The sequence below is a fragment of the Amblyraja radiata genome, chromosome 22 (assembly GCF_010909765.2).
Source record: "Amblyraja radiata isolate CabotCenter1 chromosome 22, sAmbRad1.1.pri, whole genome shotgun sequence".
Classification (NCBI taxonomy): Eukaryota; Metazoa; Chordata; class Chondrichthyes; order Rajiformes; family Rajidae; genus Amblyraja; species Amblyraja radiata.
In genome coordinates, this window is record NC_045977.1 from 34,027,988 (window position 1) to 34,050,477 (window position 22,490).

The following is a 22,490-nucleotide window of genomic DNA, read 5'->3' on the forward strand; positions in this document are numbered from 1 at the left end:
TCCTCACACACAGACACTGGCGACAATTTACATTTATATCTAACCAATTAACCTACAAACCTGTACGTCTTTGGAGTGTGGGAGGAAACGGAAGATCTCAGGGGAAACCCACGCAGGTCACGAGGAGAATGTACAAACTGCATGCAGACAGCACCTGTAGTCAGGATCGAACCCGGGTCTCTGACGCTGTAAGGCAGTAGCTCTACCACTACGCCACCGTGCCAACTTGATGGCACTGGAAATATGGTGACTCTTGTGTATTGCGTATATGACAAACAATCAATCCTCAGGAGATGGTGCTTTTGAATTACTGCAGACCTACTGGTCAAGATATTCCCACAAAGCATTTGCGATGTTGAACATTTTCACTCAATGAAAAAGAATAACTGATGAGATAATTCGAAGTCTGCAACTTGGAGGGGAACCTGCAGATGGCAGTGCGACCGAGTCTGCTGCCCTTGTCCTTTTTTTTAGGGGATGCCAATACAGGCTTGGAAAGTAAAGGGCCTGTCCCACTTTCACAACCTAATTCACGACCTCTGCCAAATTTGCCCTCGACTCATACTCGCAGCATGGTCGTCACGAGGTCGTAGATCGTAGGAGGTCGTGATGCTAGTCGTAGGTACTCGTGGCATCAAGTAGGTCGGGGCGTTTTTCTAGCATGATGAAAAATGTCCACGAGCAAAAAAGGTCGTGAATTAGATCATAAAAGTGGGACAGGCCCTTTACTGCAGTGGAGAGCTGGAGTAACTCAGCGGGACAGGCAGCATCTCTGGAGAGAAGGAATGGGTGGCATTTTGGGTCGAGACCCTTCAGACTGGTTAGGGATAAGGGAAATGAGAGATATAGACGATAATGTGGAAAGATAAAGAACAATGACTAAAAGATATGCAAAAAAGTAGCGATGATAAAGGAAACAGGGCATTGTTAGCTGTTTGTAGGGTGAAAATGAGAAGCCAATGCGACTTGGGTAGGGGAGGGATAGAGAGAATGCCAGGGCTAACTGAAGTGAGAGAAATCAATATTCATACCACTGCGAGCTGCCCAAGCGAAATACAAGATGCTGTTCCTCCAATTTGTGTTTAGCCTCACTCTGACAATGGAGGAGACCCAGCACAGAAACGTCTGTGTAGGAATGGGAAGAAGAATTAAAGTGTCGGGCAACCAGGAGATCAGGCAGGTTCAAGTGGGTCGAGTGAAGGTGTTCTGTGAAACTGCAGTGGAGGTCAGCTAAGGCATAACATTCAAACCTGACCAAGCCCAGACATCCCGTGCCCTACCTTATCCAATCGGGTACAGTGAGGATAAAAACTGACACATATAATAAAATTGCACAAATCTTTATGACCTGGATAAAGAATAATTTATGTTGAGGCCCTTCTTCAGACAATAACAGGATATCTTGTAAGTATTACACACTGCTGCCATTGGGTACCAGTGACGCAAGGGGTAAATGGGGTACCAGTCCAACTAGCTCTTTTTTTTGTGCAAGGAGGAACTGCAGATGCTGGTTTACACCAAAGATAGACACACAAGGCTAGAGTAACTCAGCGGATCAGGCAGTATTTCTGGAGAAAAGGAATAGGTGACGTTTCGGGTCGAGACCTTTCTTCAGACAACAGCTCTTTTTTTTGTCCTAAAAGGCAACAAGCTCAAGTGCCACTGGTGTTCATCAGGGCAAGTGGAGAACTTCATAGATCTCCAGACCTGTGCGTTGGAGATGGAAACACGCGTCCCCATCACACGCGCTGACGATGGTCGCCCACCACCAGCTGCTCTTGCCCCCGTCATTTGGATGACTGATATCCATGTCATCTTTCTTTGTGTTCCGTATTCCCATTTGTAGATTTCCATTGACCCGAGTTTTAAAAGCATACTTATTCAAATGTAACCATGATATTAAAGAAGTCAGTCTCACTTTGTGTCTGCAATTTATCTCTTCTATGTTCGAACCAAAATGATAAGATTTGGCAGTCACCCAATTGAGCATTTCATTCCTATGCACTTATTCACCTTCTGTTATGTTGCTGATCACCACAAGTAGACAACCCAAAGGTTTATAATTGGATTTGAGCATCTTCTGGACAGCGTATACCTGGACCATTTATGATCATGGTTGCAGGTTCATTGAAACATCTTTACTGGGGGTACAGTCAGCTCTGGAGTGTAAATGGCTACAGATGGATTAAATAAAACTCAATGTGATTCAGAAAAGATTACACAAGAAAGTTAATTGATGGTTTTGTGAATGACTTGTTAAAATTCTAACCTAGGTTGTGAATGTTACAGCACAGAAATAAACTTTGTGAAACTCTGAAAAAAACTTACAGCACAGAAACTTTATGTTGATTTTTTAATGTGCAAGTAATGTTTTTAAAATATGATTATAAATGGAATTCAAACATAAACCCTGTTTACCAGCACAGACATCCAAATTTTGTTTCACACAGTATTCAACATTATTTTGAGATGCGAATAAAGAAGTTAATTCTGGGTCATTCTAACCAATGTATATTTTTCTTCATTCCCAGGACACTTAGAATAGCAGTTTGATCCCAAAGATAGACATAAAATGCTCGCGTAACTCAGCAGGAGAAAAGGAATAGGTGACGTTTCGGGTCGAGACACTTCTTCAGATCCAAATAATAGTTTAGAATACTGGTTTAGACAATAGACAAGTGACAATAAGTGCAGGAGTAGGCCATTCAGCCCTTCGAGCCAGCACCGCCATTCAATGTGATCATGGCTTATCATGCCCAATCAGTACCCCGTTCCTGCCTTCTCCCCATATCCCCCGACTCCGCTATTGTTAAGAGCCCTATCTAGCTCTCTCTTGAAAGCATCCAGAGAACCTGCCTCCACTGCCCTCTGAGGCAGAGAATTCCACAGACTCACCACTCTCTGTGAGAAATTATTGGGGGAAATTAAGTACAAGTGTTCAAGGAACACTTGCATTATTAGACTTCCACAATTTTTTAATTATAAACTAATATTTTCATTGCATAATGTTCTTGCAACAAACAGCTTCCTCCAACTTTCAATTCAAGCACTGACATGCATTTATAACTCATGGTTTTAATTAATTCACTCGCTATTCAATAATCAACCATTATGAGGTCACCGTAACACTGCCGTAAAAAGTTAGAAAAGGAACAACCCTATAACAAATGTTTTAAAAATACAATCTGTAAGAAAGTGAATTCTGCAACATAATGGAAGTCAGATATATAAACATCCTTTAAAGACTTATTCTCCGCAAAACAGTTTTTATTGGAAATCAATTTTAATTTCATTGCACTGTTGAGGCCAGAACCAAAGTAATTGTTCCACTCAAATCTCCAATAAGTTCACCTTGTGCCATCCTGCAAGTCATAGGTTTCAATTAGGAGCAGACGAGGGCATTCGATCCAATTTGTGATCCCAGCTACAAAGACAGATGTGTACAGCAATTCGTTCTTCCCCCGCACAATTAAAGCATGGAATAATCTCCACCAAACTATAGTTACCCAACCAGATGCAACTAAATTTAAAGTAGCACTTTCTTCCCAATAACCCTTTCTGGCTTAATCCCTCCCTTCACCACCTCCAGTTTAAATTCCAGTTGGAATATTTTGGAGGACCAAGTAACCAAGAACCAAGAACCTTGATGAAACTCATTGACTAACTGCGACAATCAACCCATGTCTATTAGTTGACAACAGATTCAGACAAGAGGTAAGAAACTCCCAAGGGTGAAAGTTTTTGGAAACATAGGTCGGAAATCACCATTTGCATCAAGTGGAATTTAATTCAAACATATGGAAACTTATGAATCGCCTGATGCAAAATATTCTGCTGCAAAGTTTTATTTTTCCACACACGGTCTTCTCTTTAACACTGTAGACTTTCTAAATAGTGGAGATACAGTGAACTCACTTAAAATCAGTACAGATATAGCAATGATAAAATCAGACACCAGCATTATTGAAATTTAATTTTACCACTTTAAATTGGAATCATTATTTAAAGTTTCCTTTTCTAGGACAAGGACAACAAAACCATCACTAAACTGTACTGAAGGAATCGGCCAATCCAGCGATTACAGCTATAAAATAAACCTGCAGCGAAAAGTTTGTCCAGATCCCACTCAGTTGGCTTAGATCACCACAGAAAATGTTGCACCAAGCAAGTTGCACCTGCACTGGGAAACTCAATTTTTTCTTTAAATGAGCGCTAGTCAAAGTGCTAATGTGAGCTGGATTCTGCATTATTCTTGACGTACGCCGGGAAATGAAAGGCAAACTACCAAAGCTTACAAAGTAATAAAACACAAGCTCACCTTTAGAGTTTACCTTTTCTTGTTCATTTGGGAGTAGATCGGTAGCAGAATGGCACGAGGGACAATATCAGATGCTTGGACAATGCTTAATTATAGACCTTGTGCTTAGATGAAAAATGCGTTTGGGATCTAATTTGAAAATTGATTCGGGGAAAATGTTAGCTTCCGTGTATAATAAAAGTAGGTGTTAATATTTGGCATCCCACATTCTATTGTGAAGATGTCACTGAGTATGTCAGAATAAGTGTATCGATGTCACAGCAACTTCCTGTGACATCATAAAGCAGTTCAACTATCTTTAGTGTTGCCTATTTAAAAATTATGCTTAAAACTTGTTAAAATTAAAACATTGGATTATGTGACAACTTTCAATTAAACAACTTCAGTGTCACAAATGTACTGAACCTCCTACATTAAAAACCTTAGGTGGATATAAAATTAGACTTATCGTAGTGAATTAGGATAGGTTAGACATTTAATTAGTAAGATAATTCTGCCACAATTGTTTAATTTCGCTGTAAAAATTATTTGATACACCATCCTTGCAATTATCTGATCATAGTGCGTACTGCCTTCATACAATGAGCAAGAAAATCACAAATGATAGAAGCACTCCATGTACAAGGGTGTTCATGTATTCGATTTGAAGGATAACATTTAAGAAACGTTTAGACAAATACATGGATATGACAAGCTTAGAGGGATATGGGCTAAATGCAGGCAGGTGGGACTAGTGCAGATGGGAAATGTTGGCCGGTGTAGGCAAGTTGGGCCGAAGGGCCTGTTTCCGCGCTAAGACTATGATAACCCAATTTATATTCCTTGATGTGTCGCAAAATAACAAAATCTTTAGTGTTGCAACATTTTATTACAATACAATATCCTACAAATAAATGTAAAATCACATCCATATGAAATTACAGAGTATTTCTTCAATCTTTTAAAATGATGCACTCAATACATTCTGAATTAAATGCAGCGATGAAGCTCTATGGAAATAAGTGACTACATATTAAAAATCTATGATGGACAAAAGTACTTCAACATGGTTCTGCAAGATAACCCATTCTTTGCTGTTCATGTATTCTTTCCGTCACTTCACAATACATTCAACTAAGCATTTATTTATACTACAGTAAATAGAAAATTAGTATTTTCGTCCAAAACAGTTTGAAATTCGAGATTTTGCTCAATCACAATCACCGGATCAAATGACAAGATTTTTATGACATTTACTTTCATCATAAGATCAGGTACAAGGCACAGAATAAGGATACAATTTCAGCAGATGGAGCTGAATGAATATGCTGTATTAATCTCAACTGAATAGTCTTAACTCGCCTCGTCTTAATCATACCAAAAATCAAATATTCAAGAATAACATGAATACAGCAAAAGGTTACATACACGAGCAGCATGATGTACATAAACCTAACACATATTCTGATCATTAACTTTTTTTTTTTTTAAACAGCTGAATGGATTTGAGCATAGTCAGAAACAGCGTCTTTAATCAGAAGTGCAGACTGGCAAAGAACTATATTAAAACATTATTAAGTATTTATCTGTGCTCAAATTTACCTGCATATTTTAATCATTTGCTTTTGCGCAAGTATCATCTATCAAAATCTGATGAAAATCTGAGTAAATGGTGACTGAAATGGAACAGCGAGAGTCTCTGTTGCAGAGAGTAAATTGAAACAATTAAGAGTTAACAATTAAAAGACCCAAGTTCAATGCTTGTCTGTATAGAATTTGTACGTTCTTCTCCCCATGACCTGCGTGGGTTTTCTCAAGAGCTTCGGTTTCCACCCACACTCCATAGACACACAGGTTTGTAGGTTAATTAGCATGGTATATATGTAAAAATTGTCCCTAGAGTAGGATAGTGTTAATGTGTGGGGATTGCCAGTGCAGACACGATGGGCCGAAAGGCCTGTTTCCACGCTGTATCTCTCAACTAAACTAAACTAAAATTGGTGTGATGGTATTTTAGGAAGGAATTCAATGTTTAGTTATACAGCAGTACCAGCATGGAACATCAGCAACTTCTCTGCAGATGTAGCGAAGAGCTTAAGCAGATTGCTCAAATGGAGTCTGATGTAAATACACAATTTAAAATATTTATTTTGAGGAGCGGGTGTGGGTGGGGGGGGGGGGGAGTGGGGGGGGGGAGAGGATAAAATAAAATCTCAAACAAATAGATTGATTCAGGAATAATGGAAAATCCTGGCATTGACGCACTGCAGTTTTGCTGGTTTAACTTACTTCATGTTCTTCCACCTATCTGATTTACGCAGCTTTGTGAATTTCCAATTGAACCCTGATGGTGCAGCATTCCTGGTTGGCTGCAATGAAACTATAGCAAGACAGATAAACAAGTGGGAGCAGCATCTAACCAACAATATACAACATCTACCACAGTGGTCTTCCTTATTTCTCATATGGTTAAGAGGGGCTAATCAGGCATACTTTGTGCCGTTAGAGCCGAGCTGCATGGTACACCATTTTTTCTGGGAATTACACACTCTAATACCCGCTCCTTATACACTAGAATTGTCACTGATTACAATGATCATCATTTATACGTCTTTCACAGGCAAAAGGAATCTCTAATACTGCCGACATCACATTTATGCCAGGATAACATTTCGAATTGGAACTTTAAAAATATTATCAATGGGACTGTTCGAGGTGATAAAAGTGTTAAACCACTCTCCTTGGAGGATCAGATGAGGGTGTGTTTATGCTTTGGTGGAACATGTGTGCCGCCTTTAACTTTTCAACACTGTTCAAAGTATGTTTTTTAATTGCAATCACTGGATCGTTTTTGCGTTAGAGGTCTTGCTGTTGAGATTCCCTGCCCTGCTCTTACCCTTTCCAGTTAGAATCAAAATTGTAACAAGCCATCTCGATATCTACAGCGCAAATGTGCCGTTGCTCTGATTTACAAAGAGCTGCCAACTTTGCTGTGCAATACAATAGTTTACGAGATTCGCAACCATTTTTAGTTTTGTTCAGTTTAGAGATACAGCATGGAAACAGTCCCTTCGGCCCACGGAGTTGGTGCCGACCAGCAATTCTCGCACACTCACACTAACCCCACACGCACGAGGGACAATTTTCAATTTTTACCAAGCAAGTTAGCCTACAAACCTGTAATGTCTTTGGAGAGTGGGAGGAAACCGGAGATCCCGGAGAAAACCCATGCAGGTCATGGGGAGCACGCACAAATTCCATACAGTCAGGATCAAACCCGGGTCTATGGCGCTGTAAGGCTGCAAAGGTTACCTTTGCGCCACCATGCCAGAACCTATCATCAGCAAAAGTTAAGATTTAACTACACTGAAACATATGTGGGTCATATTTGCTTCAAGCTAATCTTCCATACCCTACTGCCATATTAAAACATGAGTTAATGAGGTAGACACCACAAAGATGAACAGATTACAAGATATCACAGACTATGCATTAATGTGCAGATTATATTCAACAATTTCAAAGATTAAGGTGGTCAGAAGAAATTATATACTTTGAGAGTAAGTGATTTTTTTTTTAAAGACTATATTGGATAATAAAGTCTTCCAATGGTTTTCTAATACAGAGCATTCAAAAACATGGTTTAGTGTCCAGAGTCAATCACACCAAGACAGACGGGAAGAGTAAAGTCAGATGTTTCAGTATCTGGGAAGATAGTTTTAAAAGGCGACTTGTGCAAGGGGGAAAAAAAGAAAAAAAATTATGCACAGGTGATATAATAACTGTCCAAAGTACAAACTTCAGGACATATGGGGCTGTTCTTTTAAGAGTGATGCAACTTTTTAAATCATGCATTATCAATGGTTATTTACGTAATATAATTGGAAAATCCAAAACAGCTTCAATCTATATTAAATGGAGCACTAAATAAATGCCTTGCATTTTCACATGTTCTTCAGCACCGCACTTTAACTCAGAGATGTAACTGCAAAATGTTTTAATTGTACTTTTTAAACATGAAAACCCTGATCAAGGCCGGTGAACTGCCTTGGTTTCCCGTGTCATTAGTACGGGTGGGGAGGGGAAATAAGATTAATAAGCCAAATCAGTATTCGTGTTCTATGTTAGTGCATAATGTATTTTTGAAATGTATTACAAAGCATGAAACATTATAAGTTATAAACACTTTGACCTCTGCAGGGAATGGATCAGTCAAACTGCCAGTAACAGAGTAAAGAGGAATGCAAGTTTGGGTCATGAGGGTGTTAAATGTATATGGTGCAAATGATCATTCAGGACACCATGAAGCATGGCGAACTATTAAAAAAAACAAAAAAAAACAGTTAAGTGTGTCATGAAGACAAAACTGATACAGGGACAGTAGATCTTACATGGCACATGCTATTGGTCATTCTGCTGCTAATTCGTACATTCTCAAAGAACCTGGCTCTCATCCTCTATGAGGACAGCATTTGAGGCAGCAAGGAGAGGTTGAGATGAGCTGTTGGTGCTCTGGCTTTTCAGGCTCTCGGTAGAGTCCGAAGTTCCTGCAGAAAAATACACAACAGTGAAATATCAAAAATGTCAATGGCTATATTTCAGCAAATGGCTACCACCATTTAACTAACATTCGATGACAAAATGGAGTGGAAGGGGGGAAGGGGAGGGCTAACACCGTTCTCGTTGTGTTTAACAAACGTCTTCTGTTGTTGGGAAAAGAAAGAGCTATTCGCTATCTGTGGCATGATAAGGTCATTTATGCTGGCGTTGCGTTCTAAGTTTTGCCCTTAGTGGTGCTCTTAAATTAATGTCTTGCATCTCTACATGAAAAACAACTAATCTTGCTGCTATCATTTAATTCACAAAAGGAAAATAATTGAAAAAGCCTCAAGGAAAATTATCTGACCAAATAATTCTAAGACAATCCCGAAGGTGTTAAGTTATACTGACTGAAGGCAAAATTATGGTTTGGCCTGCAGTTATTGCCACAACTCCGATGCACCCTCATCTTTACTTAATGTGCTTTCAGTCAGATTTAATGCAAACTGTAGCTAAACAATCCATGAATGAAAAACGTCAAATAATTTTACAAACCAATCTTCAACATGTTTTAAATTGAGTTTATTGTGGAGTTATCAGTAAATATGCATGCAAAAACATGCTCGATTAACAATGTTAAATTATTGCCTGAAGCACATTCCCTCCAACCCACAGGTCTCTTCAGCCTCCCTCTACACCTATCAGTCCCCAACTGCAGACCAGGAGGGGGGTAGAAGGAGAGAGCAGGTGCGTGGAGAGAAAACAGAAACAGAAAAGGGATGGAAGCCAGAGGGAAGGAAGAAAAGATGAGAAGACTGGGAGAGGAGAGAGAAGCAGTGGGAAAGATAGAATCACGTGCAGAGGTTAGGTAACATGAAGTGACGTTCAGAAGCCTGGATTAGAATGCAAGAATTGAAAGCCGGGCTTAATTTGATCCACATGCCATTTGGCAGCCCCTGGCTCATTGTAGCACCATTTCTTTTTTTGGGTGATTGAGTCGGCATAACAACTGTTGGAAACACGGTTTAGTCTAAGTCTACATCTCTGCCTGGATTCTGATCTGGTGTTGGAGAAGAAAATCAGGACCTGGACGTGGCTAGAAAGAAAGACAGGCAAGGAGCTGAGGTTGAAAAAGGTCACGATACGATACAACTTTATTCATCCCAGGAGGAAAATTGGTCTGCCAGCAGTCATAAAATACAAGATACATGAAATTAAAGTGATGAGTGGAAAGTCAAGGATTGGGGATGTGCAAAGACTGGGAAGGGGGGGGGGGGGGAGGAGTCAGTCTACCCCATGACAGAAGGGGGAGGAGTCGTACAGTTTCATAGCTACGGGGAAAAAGGATCTCCTGTGACGTTCTTTGCTGCATCTTGGTGGAACCAGTCTGTTGCTGAAGGTGAAGGTTGCAGAGGTAGAGAAGACCAGAGGGCTTCAAACTAGTTAAGAGTATTACATTATGCCAGAGTACTTCTTCTGGATCATTCAGAAACACTGATATATAACAGTGCAATTTAAAAATGTCAATTCATCACAATACATTAATTTCTGACCTCAATTCTTTTAACGATTTGATTGACAGCCCTAGTTTCTTGAGTGGGGGTGGAGGTGGGGATGAGATGAAGTTGCTCTGTTATGAGTAATAACTAAAATCTACCATGCGATTTACTTAATGCAATTCCAATGGTACATAATATCTTGAACATATACATTAGAAGGCAAAGATAGGCATAGGGAAATTAAACAAGCATATGCAGTTCCTTCCTATACATTTGAAGGCAGCCATTAACTAGTCTCTATTAAATCCAACAGTAAATTGGGCAGAACTGTGAAGCCTCACAGCATTGGTGTCGTCTTCTGTAAAGTGAGGGCACAAAGGAAAACTGAGGATGCCTCAAAGTTCTTCAAATTATGTAAACAGAAGACAAAGTAGCAGAAAAAATATTACTTATAAAGGCAGCAGTAAAGTTTTCAAAGATCGGCCACTGTTGGTTGGGTATTAATGATGCACATTTTGAATATAAGCACAACCAAGGTGGCAATTGAGTGATCAGACTGCATCTGAACACTGCCATGTTGTTGTAAATCATACTCAGTCATAAACATATTTGCACATTTTGGAGAGAATAAAGGTACAAACAACTGCAGCTTGACGCTGGCACAAAAGGAGTCAAAATCAAATATGAGAAAGTATTTTAATTTAAAAGCAAAATATCATGACATTTAACACTGAATTAACTGCAGCAACTGCTTCAGCGAATCCTCAAAAATTGCCTGGGCGGAAATTACCACGGCGGCCAATATGCAAGATGAGTCTTTCCACAAAAATCAAACTTGAAAATCATTTTCCAATTAATAATCTCAATTTACAAACCATAAAAATTAATAGAAATCTCAGTTATCAAACATAATTTCCATTATTTGCAGAATTGTTTATTCATGAATTTGAACTGTAAGTACAACAGCAGTCACAGCTAACTCGGTATATCACTGATTACAGGTAATATTTGAACAATGTAAAAACTATGACATTTTTCAAAAATACACGTTTCAAAATAATAGAATACATAAGCAATGCTTGATCATGTGCTATGTTATGGATTTCCTTAATGCAATTCCAAGTATTTACTACCGCTGATAGTACTCTATTCAGATTTCGTCAAAGGCTCAAATGGACATCCCAGGAGCACCAATCCTGCTATCTGCCCCACTCCCTCGTTCACTGAACCAGTATCTCAAATGCAGGTTTCGCAGATCACGGGTTCCTTTTTACAGATTGAATTTGGCAAATTAACCGTATTTTATTCATTTTCTGCATTTATCGCAGAATCCCAAGAAAATCTTGAGTAATCTCGAGGGAAGTTAGATAATGATTATTCACAATTCCTTCAACCACAGAGGGAACAATGTACATTCATCTTGTCTCTCTCGGACACATACACGGAGATTACAAATTGAAACAAATATAATCCGATAAGGAATCTCACTTTGCAATCTCAAAATAAATTGTAAAATTCAGGACACAAAACTGTTCTTGATAATATGTTCTTGAACATCAGAACCCAGCAATAAGATGTGCAAAATTACAAAAATCTTCCAGTGAACTTGTCACAAGGACCATACATTAGTTGAAAATGAGTAAATATACAGAATGGCATATCAAATACCCAAAATTCAAAAACTCTTTTTTATACTGTTAATTTCCCCCACTCCTGGCAGATCACTGTAGCTAGTGACCACCAAGGCAATTTTCAAAAGCACTTTAATCCCTCTGCACTGCAGTGTTTCACAGGCAATAGTGGCCCAAACATCTTGTGGTGCAATTAAATGGGCAAAAGCTCTCAAGATTAGTTAGTTGTATAATAGTACTGTTGTAGTATTTGACCAGTGTACAGATAGCTTCCAATGGATCACTTATGCTGGGATTCGATTATATTGGCAGTGGCTACACTCTTCCATTTTGAAGAACCCTGACAAGTTTCAAACATACAGTGCCCTCCATAATGTTTGGGACAAAGACCTAGCATTTATTTATTTGCCTTTGTACTCCACAATTTGAGATTTGTAATAGAAAAAAAATCACATGTGGTTGAAGTGCACATTGTCAGATTTTATTAAAGGGTATTTTTATACATTTTGGTGCATCTACATTTTCAACCAAATATCGATCTCTGCAGTACACCACTTGCTACAGACTTCGAGTCAGAAAAGTACCCATCTGTCAGTACCCTCTGCCTCCTATCACCAAGCCAATTTTGGATCCAACTTGCCAACATGCCTCTTTATCTCTGCAGAGAAACCAGCAGATATCCCATGCAGCGTGCACTTATATAGTAACAAGCACAGATTCATGTATTGGGCAGTTACATAAACATCAACAATCCTCTCTGCATGGGCGCAGTTAAACAGATTTGGCAGAATTACACTGGCACCCATAATGGGCAGTTACACTGTAAACACCAATCATTCCATAATGGGCACAATTACACAATCTATTATAGACACAAAGATGGGGTAACTCAGCGGGTCAAACAGCATCACTGGTGAAAAGCAATAGATGACGTTTCGGGTCGAGACAGTTCTTCAGACATTAGATTTTCTTCTCCTACATATGTTTGCAAGCTATTCCTTTTCTCCAGAGATGCTGCCTGACGCGCTGAGTTACACCAGCTTTTTGTGTTTATCTACGGGTTAAACCAGCATCTGCAGTTCCTTCCTATACACAATCTATTAACATAGAAACATAGAAAATAGGTGCAGGAGTAGGCCATTCGGCCCTTCGAGCCTGCACCGCCATTCAATATGATCATGGCTGATCATCCAACTCAGTATCCTGTACCAGCCTTCTCTCCATACCCCCTGATCCCTTTAGCCACAAGGGCCACATCTAACTCCCTCTTAAATATAGCCAATGAACTGGCCTCAACTACCTTCTGTGGCAGAGAATTCCAGAGATTCACCACTCTCTGTGTGAAAAATATTTTTCTCATCTCGGTCCTAAAAGATTTCCCCCTTATCCTTAAACTGTGACCCCTTGTTCTGGACTTCCCCAACATCGGGAACAATCTTCATACATCTAGCCTGTCCAACCCCTTAAGAATTTTGTACGTTTCTATAAGATCCCCCCTCAATCTTCTAAATTCTAGCGAATATAAGCCGAGTCTATTCAGTCTATCTTCATATGAAAGTCCTGACATCCCAGGAGTCAGTACTTCCTGTCAGTCCAGTCAGTCTAATAAGTCATTATCGGTCTCCGAGGAGCTACAGTTTTAATAGTAGTCGCTGACTCTCTGGCACTGAGTTATAATGACAAAAGAACTGATGAACCTTGCATGGAGGACAGTCACATGGCACTCATTGTCCAGCTAAATGGTCTTTGTTCAATGTGTCATCACATTCCGGGAGGCAAAGTAGCCTTTAATAATCTGCGTTTCAAAAAACATCTGCATTTAATATTGTTGGGTTTTATACAAATGTCATAATAATTGTGGTTGGACTTTAGTTTTAACTCTTGTCAGATTTCTGCCAGCTATTGCTACATGATCACGAGATGTTAAGAAAAAGAAACTGCAGAAGATGGAAATCTAAACTAAAAAATAAAATGCTTGAAATATCAGCAGGTCGGGACATATATTTTTCTTTCCCCAAAGATGCAAACTGAGCTGCTGAAAATATCCCGCATCTTCAGAATTTTTAAATTTTATTAGGAATTAACCTCAGATTTATCTGTATCTTGGACATTCATCACCTGCAATAATTTTCAATTGCAAATATTTATTCCAAAGACAGACCATGAGTGACAGGAATGGGTGACGTTTCGGGCAAAGACCCTTCTTGTGTGGTCTGAAGAAGCGTCTCGACCCGATACGTCACCCATTCCTTCTCTCCAGGTGCTGCCTGTCCCGCTGAGTTACTCCAGCATTTTGTGTCTATCTGCAGTTCTTTCCTACATAATAAAGGAGCATTTTATGGGATTTCTCCAAAGTGCAACAGCAGAGCAGATCGCAAAACAAACAAAACAGTAGAGTTGCTGCCGTACAGCGCCATAGACACGGATACGATCCTGACTATGGGTGTTGCCTGTACGGAGTTTGTACATTTCCCCGTGACCTGCGTGTGTTTTTCTCCGAGATCTTCAGTTTCCTCCCACACTCCAAAGACGTACAGGTTTGTAGGTTAATTGGCCTGGTTAAAGTGTAAATTCTCCCTAGTGTGTGTAGGGTTGTGTTGATGTGCGTGGATCACTGGTCGGCGCGGACTCGATGGGCCGAAGGGCCTGTTTCCGCTCTGAATCTCTAAAAAACTAAAAGCTTTTCACTGTATCTCGGTACACATGACAATAAACTAAATTATAACTAATCTCTAACTGTAACTGACTCACCAACAACCTCAATCTTGCAGCCTACGTCCTTACAGGGTCGGCCTTAGGAGGTGCGGGGCCCAATTGGGAACAATTTTGGTGAGCCCCAGGTTCACAGCCAAGGTCTGTAGAATCATAGAAATACAAATAAAGTCTATTATAGACTTTATATCTCTATGGTAGAATGGAAAGTAATCAAAATGTGCGCTTAAAAAGGGCCTGCGAGTTAATGGACCAAACAGATCTAAGCTACATTTTAATATAAAATTACATACATGTAAGCCTACAAGTAACAAACAAAATGTGTAGATGACCTCTGAAAAATACATAGTTACAAAACCACTTGATTGAGTGACCGAAATGAAAAACAAAATTTTTAATTTGGAAAAACAATAATTATTAGCGAAAAACCAGTCCAGGCATTAAATTTTGGGCTTCAGCCCCATCCTACCCTTTAGGCTTCTACCCCATCCTAACTTAGGGAGAGGGGTGTGTGTGTGTGTGTGTGTGTGTGTGTGTGTGTGTGTGTGTGTGTGTGTGTGTGTGTGTGTGTGTGTGTGTGTGTGTGTGTGTGGAGGGTAAGAAGGGAGAAAGGAGAAAAGGGAGTGAGGGAAGGAGAGAAAGAAGGGAGGGAGGGAAGGAGAGAAAGAAGGGAGGGAGGGAAGGAGAGAAGGGAAAAGAGAGAGAGGAAGGAGGGAGGGAGGGAAGAAGGGAAGGGAGGGATAGAAGGGGAGGAGAGAAGAGAGGGAGAGGGCCGGCAGCAGGAGCGGATGCTGGGGTCCGGGCGGACGAGTGCGAGCTGAGGCCGAGGTTTGTAAATGTTGCTCCAATCCTCGGCCCGGCCCTCCCTGTAGTGTTCACCGCGTCTTCCTGGGGAGAGAAAGGGGTGGAGCCGGGGCTGTGTGCGTGAAGCACGGCGACTGGAGGGGCGGGAGCGCTGCCACCTCCCCCTTATCCATTCCCCTTCAGACCCCATCCCCATCTATCCCTTTCTTCCTCCTCCACCCCTCTACTCTCTCTCCCCCCTCCACCCGGGGTAGATCTACCCGAGCCGAGAGTAGATTACTCTGGCGCGGGGCCCCCCCTTAGGCGCGGGGCCCAATTGGGAGCAATAGGTCCAATCGGCTTAAGGCCGGCCCTGCGTCCTTATCACCAACTTCTTCTCATAGTAGCACCAATCCTGCTGTCTGCCCCACTCCCTCATTTATCGAACCGTTATCTCACTCAAGTGCAGTTTTACAGATTACAGGTTCCCCTTTACAAACTACATTTTGCAAATTAACTGCACTTTCATCATTTCCCGCATTTACAGCAGAATCCTAAGAAAATCTTAAGTAATCTCCAGCTGTGAATAATTATTCTCAATTCTTTCAACCATTGAGTGAATAACTTGTTAATTTTGTCTGTCTGACATCTAAACAACGAGCTACCAGCAGGAGTTTTCTATAACAATTAACAATCCTATTTCTAATCTTGGCATTTCTTAATTGACGGGCATCAAAAACCACATGAAGCGTTCTTTATTACTCCATGGTTTTGAATATCTTGATCAATGCAGAACTGACATCAAAATTATTGCTGTTCCTAAATGTATGTTAATCACTGAATGAAGCTCAGTACCATTTTCGAGAGGGAACCTAATAAGCTTATTGTGCATTTTTTAAATGAGGTTAATATCCGACAGCCTTTTTAAGTGAAACTTATTGATCCTCCCATATGATTTGGAAGCATTTGCAGATTAAATAATAATTCACCAAAACTATTTTTCAAAGTTCTAAACTATGCTTTGCCCATGTTCTTTAAAATTCTGTTTCAATGGAAACACAATTTGGAATAGCAGAACAATTAATAATCTTTCCACTACTGTGGCAAACTGAGTTTTTAAATGGCACTTAAGTTCAAAATGTGCATCATTTACGAAATGCTTTTAGGATATCCTACGAACTTTAAACAAAAAGTAACAGCTGAAAATTAAAATAGCAGCAGGTATTTAAATTGTGCAATAGTGCTAAAGATAGAGATATATTTAACATGAATGCGTCTTTAACATGGATTGTGTTACAGGGAGCTTTAAGGAGGTGTGGGGCTGGTTTGTGTAAGGGGGAGGGAGGGGGGAAGAGGGGAGGACAGGAGGAGGAGCAAGTTAAGCTAGTGGTGGGGTCTGCGAGAAAAAAAAAGTACACCAAGCCACTGATGCAAAATGTGACCTTTTAAGATGGACTTTAAATATTGGAAAGACGATTAGAGTTAGAGGTTAAAGGTGTCGTGAAAACACAGAGTTAAAGTGCCAGAGTATTACAGCACAGAAACTGGCCCTTTGGCCCGACTCACACAATGTGTTTGCAGTGACAGTGGGAGGAGGGGAATTTGATGTGGTGTTGTAGGGGTGGCTGTAAATGATCTTGCCAGGATGTAGAACTGAAATTCTAGATTTAAAAGATTCAATTACTATGGAAAAAATGATAAGTAGTAGTAAATAACTGAAGCAACTCAGCGGGTCAGGCAGCATCTCTGGAGAAAAGGTGAGGTTTCTTGCTGAGACCCTTCTTCAGACTGAAGAAGAGTTTCGACCCGGAAAGTCACCTATTCCTTTTCTCCAGAGATGCTGCCTGACCCGCTGAGTTGATCCAGCATTTTGTGCCTATCTTTGGTGTAAGTCAGCATCTGCAGTTCGTTCCTACAAAGCAGTAAAGAACTGTTGAGGAGATACGGAAACCTTGAAACATATTTAAAAGAAAATGAACAAACAGTAGCTGATCATAAGGTTGGATACCTGGTTTCCATTTCAAAGGTGTATAACCCAGCCCAACAGCTGCAGTGGAAAGTAGATAAATGAAGTAAAGGGGTGATGAGAAACTAGTAAAGGAGTGGGGCCGAAGCAATTGACAATTTCTTTTCAGCCAAGAGTGCAACGAAAGGAAAGGAGATGCATGCAGACAAAAGGGAACACAGCAAAGCCATGAAGCAAATAGGGACAGGATTTTACACTGCATCGCAGGTGATGGGGGAGGCTGCATATACCAACGATGGTGTGATGGAACGGAACAGATGAGGAAAGCTGCATTTTGGAAGAGTTTGCATTTATAACATGAGCAGCGAAAAGACTATTTTCAACAGCATGGCGGCAGCAAGGATATCAGTGTGAACAGGAGTGAAGATGAAAAGGGAGCCAAAAGATGAGGTGGGCTTATCTAAGAGTTGTGCTTGAAAGGTACAGAAGAGATGCGGAGAAGTAAAAAAAAAAAAAATTTGCCGACAGTTGTTGGATCACTTAGTGCTGCAGGGGGAGGAGGAGGAAGAGAAAAAGATTTCACATCCTGTACTTCTTATTTATAATTTTCATGCACACAGAGAAAACACAACAGTTAACGTAGTCAAAATCATAATAAAGATTAAACAGTAAAGAGGGTTAACATACCAGAATTAATCTTCTATGCCAATTGAGCAGGAATCAGGACCAAGGGCTGCCCAAATCAGCAAAATTATAGATAGAAAAAGGTAAGGATATATTAGAGAGGTAATGAAGTAAGTCAATAAAGAACACACAAAAATGGAACACAAAAAGAATTATGTTATAAATGAGGATATAAAATTAACATTCATTAATAACTTGTTAGAATGAATTCTCTTTCAGCCTTTGAATATTTGTAGCTAACAAATGGGGAATAGAAGACCAGGTATCAATAGTTCACTGCCTAAGATTAATGTTATCAGCAGAAACAGATACCTGTCTATAACAAGTCCTGTTTCAGGAAATCTGAATGAAGTCTTTTACTGGTAATGTTTAGAGGCAACACTTGAACATCTAAAAGATTGTCGTATTTGCTATGCTTTATGCTGTAATTCAGAATTTATAATACACATTAATAATAAAATTCCTTCTTAATAAGGAGAAATTGTGCATAAAATATTCTCCTTATTTTTTTCAAATGAAAGATTCACTTTGCTAGACTTGGTGGTTCTGAGAAACAGAACCATTCTAATTAGTACAGGAAAAGTACTTCACTAAGAGTGGAGTCTCAATTCTTTCAGTGTGCATAGTTCTCACCTTTAATTTTTCCTTAAATGGTGGTTACTTATTTTACTACTTTGCCTACAGATGTAAGCCTTACATTCTTCGCATGTGGTAAGCTAAACAACCAACGTGGAAGAATTGAAAAGACCAGTAAAGCAAAAGAGACAATTAATTCAAACTTCCAAACATCCTTTAATAAAATGCCATGTTACAGACAGAAAAACAAATGGAGTCAGGGGGACAAGTAGGAAAAATGGTTTCAAGAGAAGGAGCAGAGAGTAGGGTTAAAAGTATTTATTCTTAGTTTCAGACATTGGTAGGTGAATAGAGAGTAGAGGTTTTTGTAAGTGAGAAATTATATTCCCATTGAATTTCAACACAGGTATACATGTGATTCACAGTAAATTTGCACTCTGACAAATGGGGCACCAGAGTGAACAGCTTCAATAAGCCAGCAAGTTTGGGGTTCACATATTTGTTCATGCATGTACGCAGATCACAAATTTGCCAGCACTTAACGAAACGGCAACAGCTCTTCCTGGAACTGTTGGCATTTGCATGCTCATTAACTGCCACGAAGGTCATTCGGTAGAACTGAAGAATGGATAAAGATGGGAGTACAAGAACGATACCACAAATGCAAGGCTATGTCTTTCATGAAAAGTTGTGTTGTGTTTTTCCCCCCTTGAAAAGAGGAATGAGGAGGGAAAAGTGTCTTAAAATTATGATCCTGTGTTTCAATAGAGCAGGCAAAAAAGTACGTTTCCATTTGTGGCGAACAGCAAAACCAGAGGTCCCCATTAGATGAAAGCGTCAAGAGTTCCAACTGGAAATTCAGATTTCTTGACCCAGAAAGTGGTGAGAATTCATAAGGTCAAAAGGAATAGAAGCCAGAATACACCATGTTTTTGCTAAAAGTAGCCATCTTTTTCATGTGACTTTCTCTCATGTTTGGTAATCCAGTTATATGCAATATAATAATTAGCAAGGCTCTAAATATCTAATATGTAGCTAGAACTTGTGAAAATGGTAATAATTGGAAGCTAATTAATCAAAAATCATGAGGAGTACTTTAGCTAAGCTAATTAACATAGAGGCTACAAGGCCTCATGGTGACGCAGCAGTAGAGGTGTTGCCTCACAGCGCCAGCCTCAGGTTCTATCCTGACAACAGGTGCTGTCTATGTAGAGTTTGTACGTTCTCCCTGTGACTGCCTGAGTTTTCTGTGGGTGTAGGTCAATAAGGTTACATTTTCATGCATGCAGGAACGTAGAAATGACTAACTTGATAACAACAGATGACAATACTGGATTCAGATCGCAGTCCCCATATAGCGCCAGCACTTTCACTGGAGAATCTTCTTTTATTTCAGGCAAGGATAATGACCATAGGCGTTTTTTGTAAGCTTTTAAATTTTAATCCTTCTACATTTTAAAAACTGTTTTGGGATAATTTAGGTATCTAAAACATTTAACCTTAAGTAACTACACTAGTGGCATTGTTTAAAGACAGCTGTCAATTCTTTTTAGCATTATTTTCTGGCCAGGTCACGATCATTCTCCCGCCTATCCCCCGTGTAATTTGATTTAATGGAACAAAGTCCTGGATGGGAGATGACATTTTTTCCTTACAATTTCCTAACAATGTAAGTGTCCTCAAACGTACTGAATATTTCCAGGCGTACTGGATCAAAGAGATCTGCTAACTGATCCACAACTTGTCCAAGTGTTAATATGGTATTGAAACACATAATAAAGTACTGCAGGGATGAATGCGATAAGACTAGTCTTTCCCTTTACGCAGGTACTGATTGTAACTGCAGTGGCATCATTGTGGACTAGGAATCAATGCACAAACCTCTCAATTCTAAGGCACAATGCATTTGTCATTGGCACAAAAACAAAATAGAGGAAAAAACAGACAATAATGAGACGCACCTTTTATACATACTTGTTACATCTCATGAACATCTTAAAGCAAATATAATGAAGTGTTATTATTACAACTGTGATATAACTTAAAACAAACCATATATTGTTACTTCCTGTGTAAGATTTCACTTACTGAAGATGAATTTAGCACCTTATTTTCCATAAGCGTACACAATTGCTAATAAACCCATTATCCCCATCATATAATTAAATAATCCAACAACCCAATCCCAAGTACATACAAAATTAAATATAGTTATGATAAAAAAAAGTTTATATATAACTACCAGGTAGGGAAATTGCAAGAGGAGTGTCCCCATCTTCTTTAGCATGGCTACCGTATTCATTGGTGCTATCTTGTACAATTTCCTCAGAGCGAGGTCTGTCAACTGCAAGAAAATAGATAGGAACTACACTGAAACCACCCAGATCTCGACAGTTACATTGAAAACCAATTTGAAATATTCTGGAACTCATTTTGTGATTCTGGGTCTGACACTTATAATGCCTCTTGCATTTTCATCTTTTAAGTTCCGTTGTTCTATTCTTAAGCATAGATTATTTTTATTTAACAATTGCTCAAGTAACATTTAAATCAGATTTACATGATCGTTCTTATTACAAATAAAATCTCTTCTGAAAATCTAAATACATTTCATATATTGTTCACTAGCCAGAAGTATGGACCATAAGGAGGAAACAGAGATGCTATGCAGAATATGGGCAGGTTAAGTGAACAGGTGACAATATGGTAGATGGAAAAAAATTGGAGAAATATTTTACTGTCCAATGTGGTAAAAACATTTTTTTTTTAATGTGGCTGTAAATAGATTGAAACGTGTTGCAATTTAGAGTGACCTGGATATCCTTATACATAAATTGTTAGATGGTAAAGTGCAGGTACTCCAAGCAATTAGGAAAGTAAACTGTATACTAAACTCTATTGTAAGAAGATATCAGTGCAATACTAAAAACCTCTTACTGCAATTATACTGAGCCCTCGTGAGACCTTTACCTGCAATTCAGTTTACAGGTGTGGTCCCCTACTGAAGTGATGATATATTTATGACAGAGGATGCACAAACAAGATTCATTGGGAAACGTAATCAAGTTTAGAAGAATGAGAGATTATATAATTGAAATATTTAAAAATTGCCAATGGTAGATGCAGCGAAGATGTTTCCCCTGCATGGGGTGTCTAGACTCAGGGTCACAGTCTCAAAATAAGGTGTTGACTAATCATGGTAGAGATAAGAATTTGTTTTCGCTGAGAGGGCAGCGAATCTTTCAAGTTCTTTACCCAAGAGGGATGGGAAGGTTCGGTCGCTGAATGTATTAATCAAAGACAAATGGATTTTTAAGGAAATAGAGGGTCTTATGCACTGAAAGGAAACTGAGGAAAAGATTGCCACGATGGTATGGAATGACATAGCAGGCACAAGAGATCAACCAACCTTTTTCCTATCAATGATGTTCCTAGGCATGCATTTTTGTTATTAACACATGAGAAAACCTAGCTCTCTAAACATTAAAAATTAAAATAACAATAACACAACATAATTAATGCAAAGTTTTATCTGGGCATATATTATACTGTGAGATACAATCATTTTATGTGAATGGATACTATGGAAAGATCGCGGGATGTATGCATTAAAATATTCTAAAAGGTGGCATGGCACAATGTGGTTTGAAGAAAATAGATCTTTGGCTTTACACATCAGGGCACATGATATATAAAACATGAAATGGGCTAAATCTTTATTGTGCCCCATTCAGGATACCAGTTCACAAACTACATGCGAGTTTTAGAAGAAATTTAAAGGAATGGTATTGAGGATAAAAAAA

The 22,490-nt window shown here is 39.3% G+C and overlaps 1 protein-coding gene across 7 annotated transcripts in view; it reads right to left on the reverse strand.

Moving 5' to 3' along the window:
- Positions 1-5,166: 5,166 nt before the first annotated feature.
- Positions 5,167-22,490, reverse strand: part of LOC116985887 (E3 ubiquitin-protein ligase MGRN1-like) — a 96,824-nt gene continuing 79,500 nt past the window's right edge. For 2 of the 7 annotated variants that reach the window (XM_033041001.1, XM_033041000.1), the window contains exon 15: positions 7,641-8,844. In XM_033041001.1, the coding sequence (XP_032896892.1) occupies positions 8,732-8,844 (113 nt within the window). In that variant the 3' untranslated portion in view covers positions 7,641-8,731. Of the gene's footprint in view, positions 8,845-14,717; positions 14,822-18,114; positions 18,161-18,883; positions 20,682-20,929; positions 21,032-22,490 lie in introns of those variants that run through there. The other 5 variants (XM_033040997.1, XM_033040998.1, XM_033040994.1 and 2 more) reach the window with 5 other exon arrangements.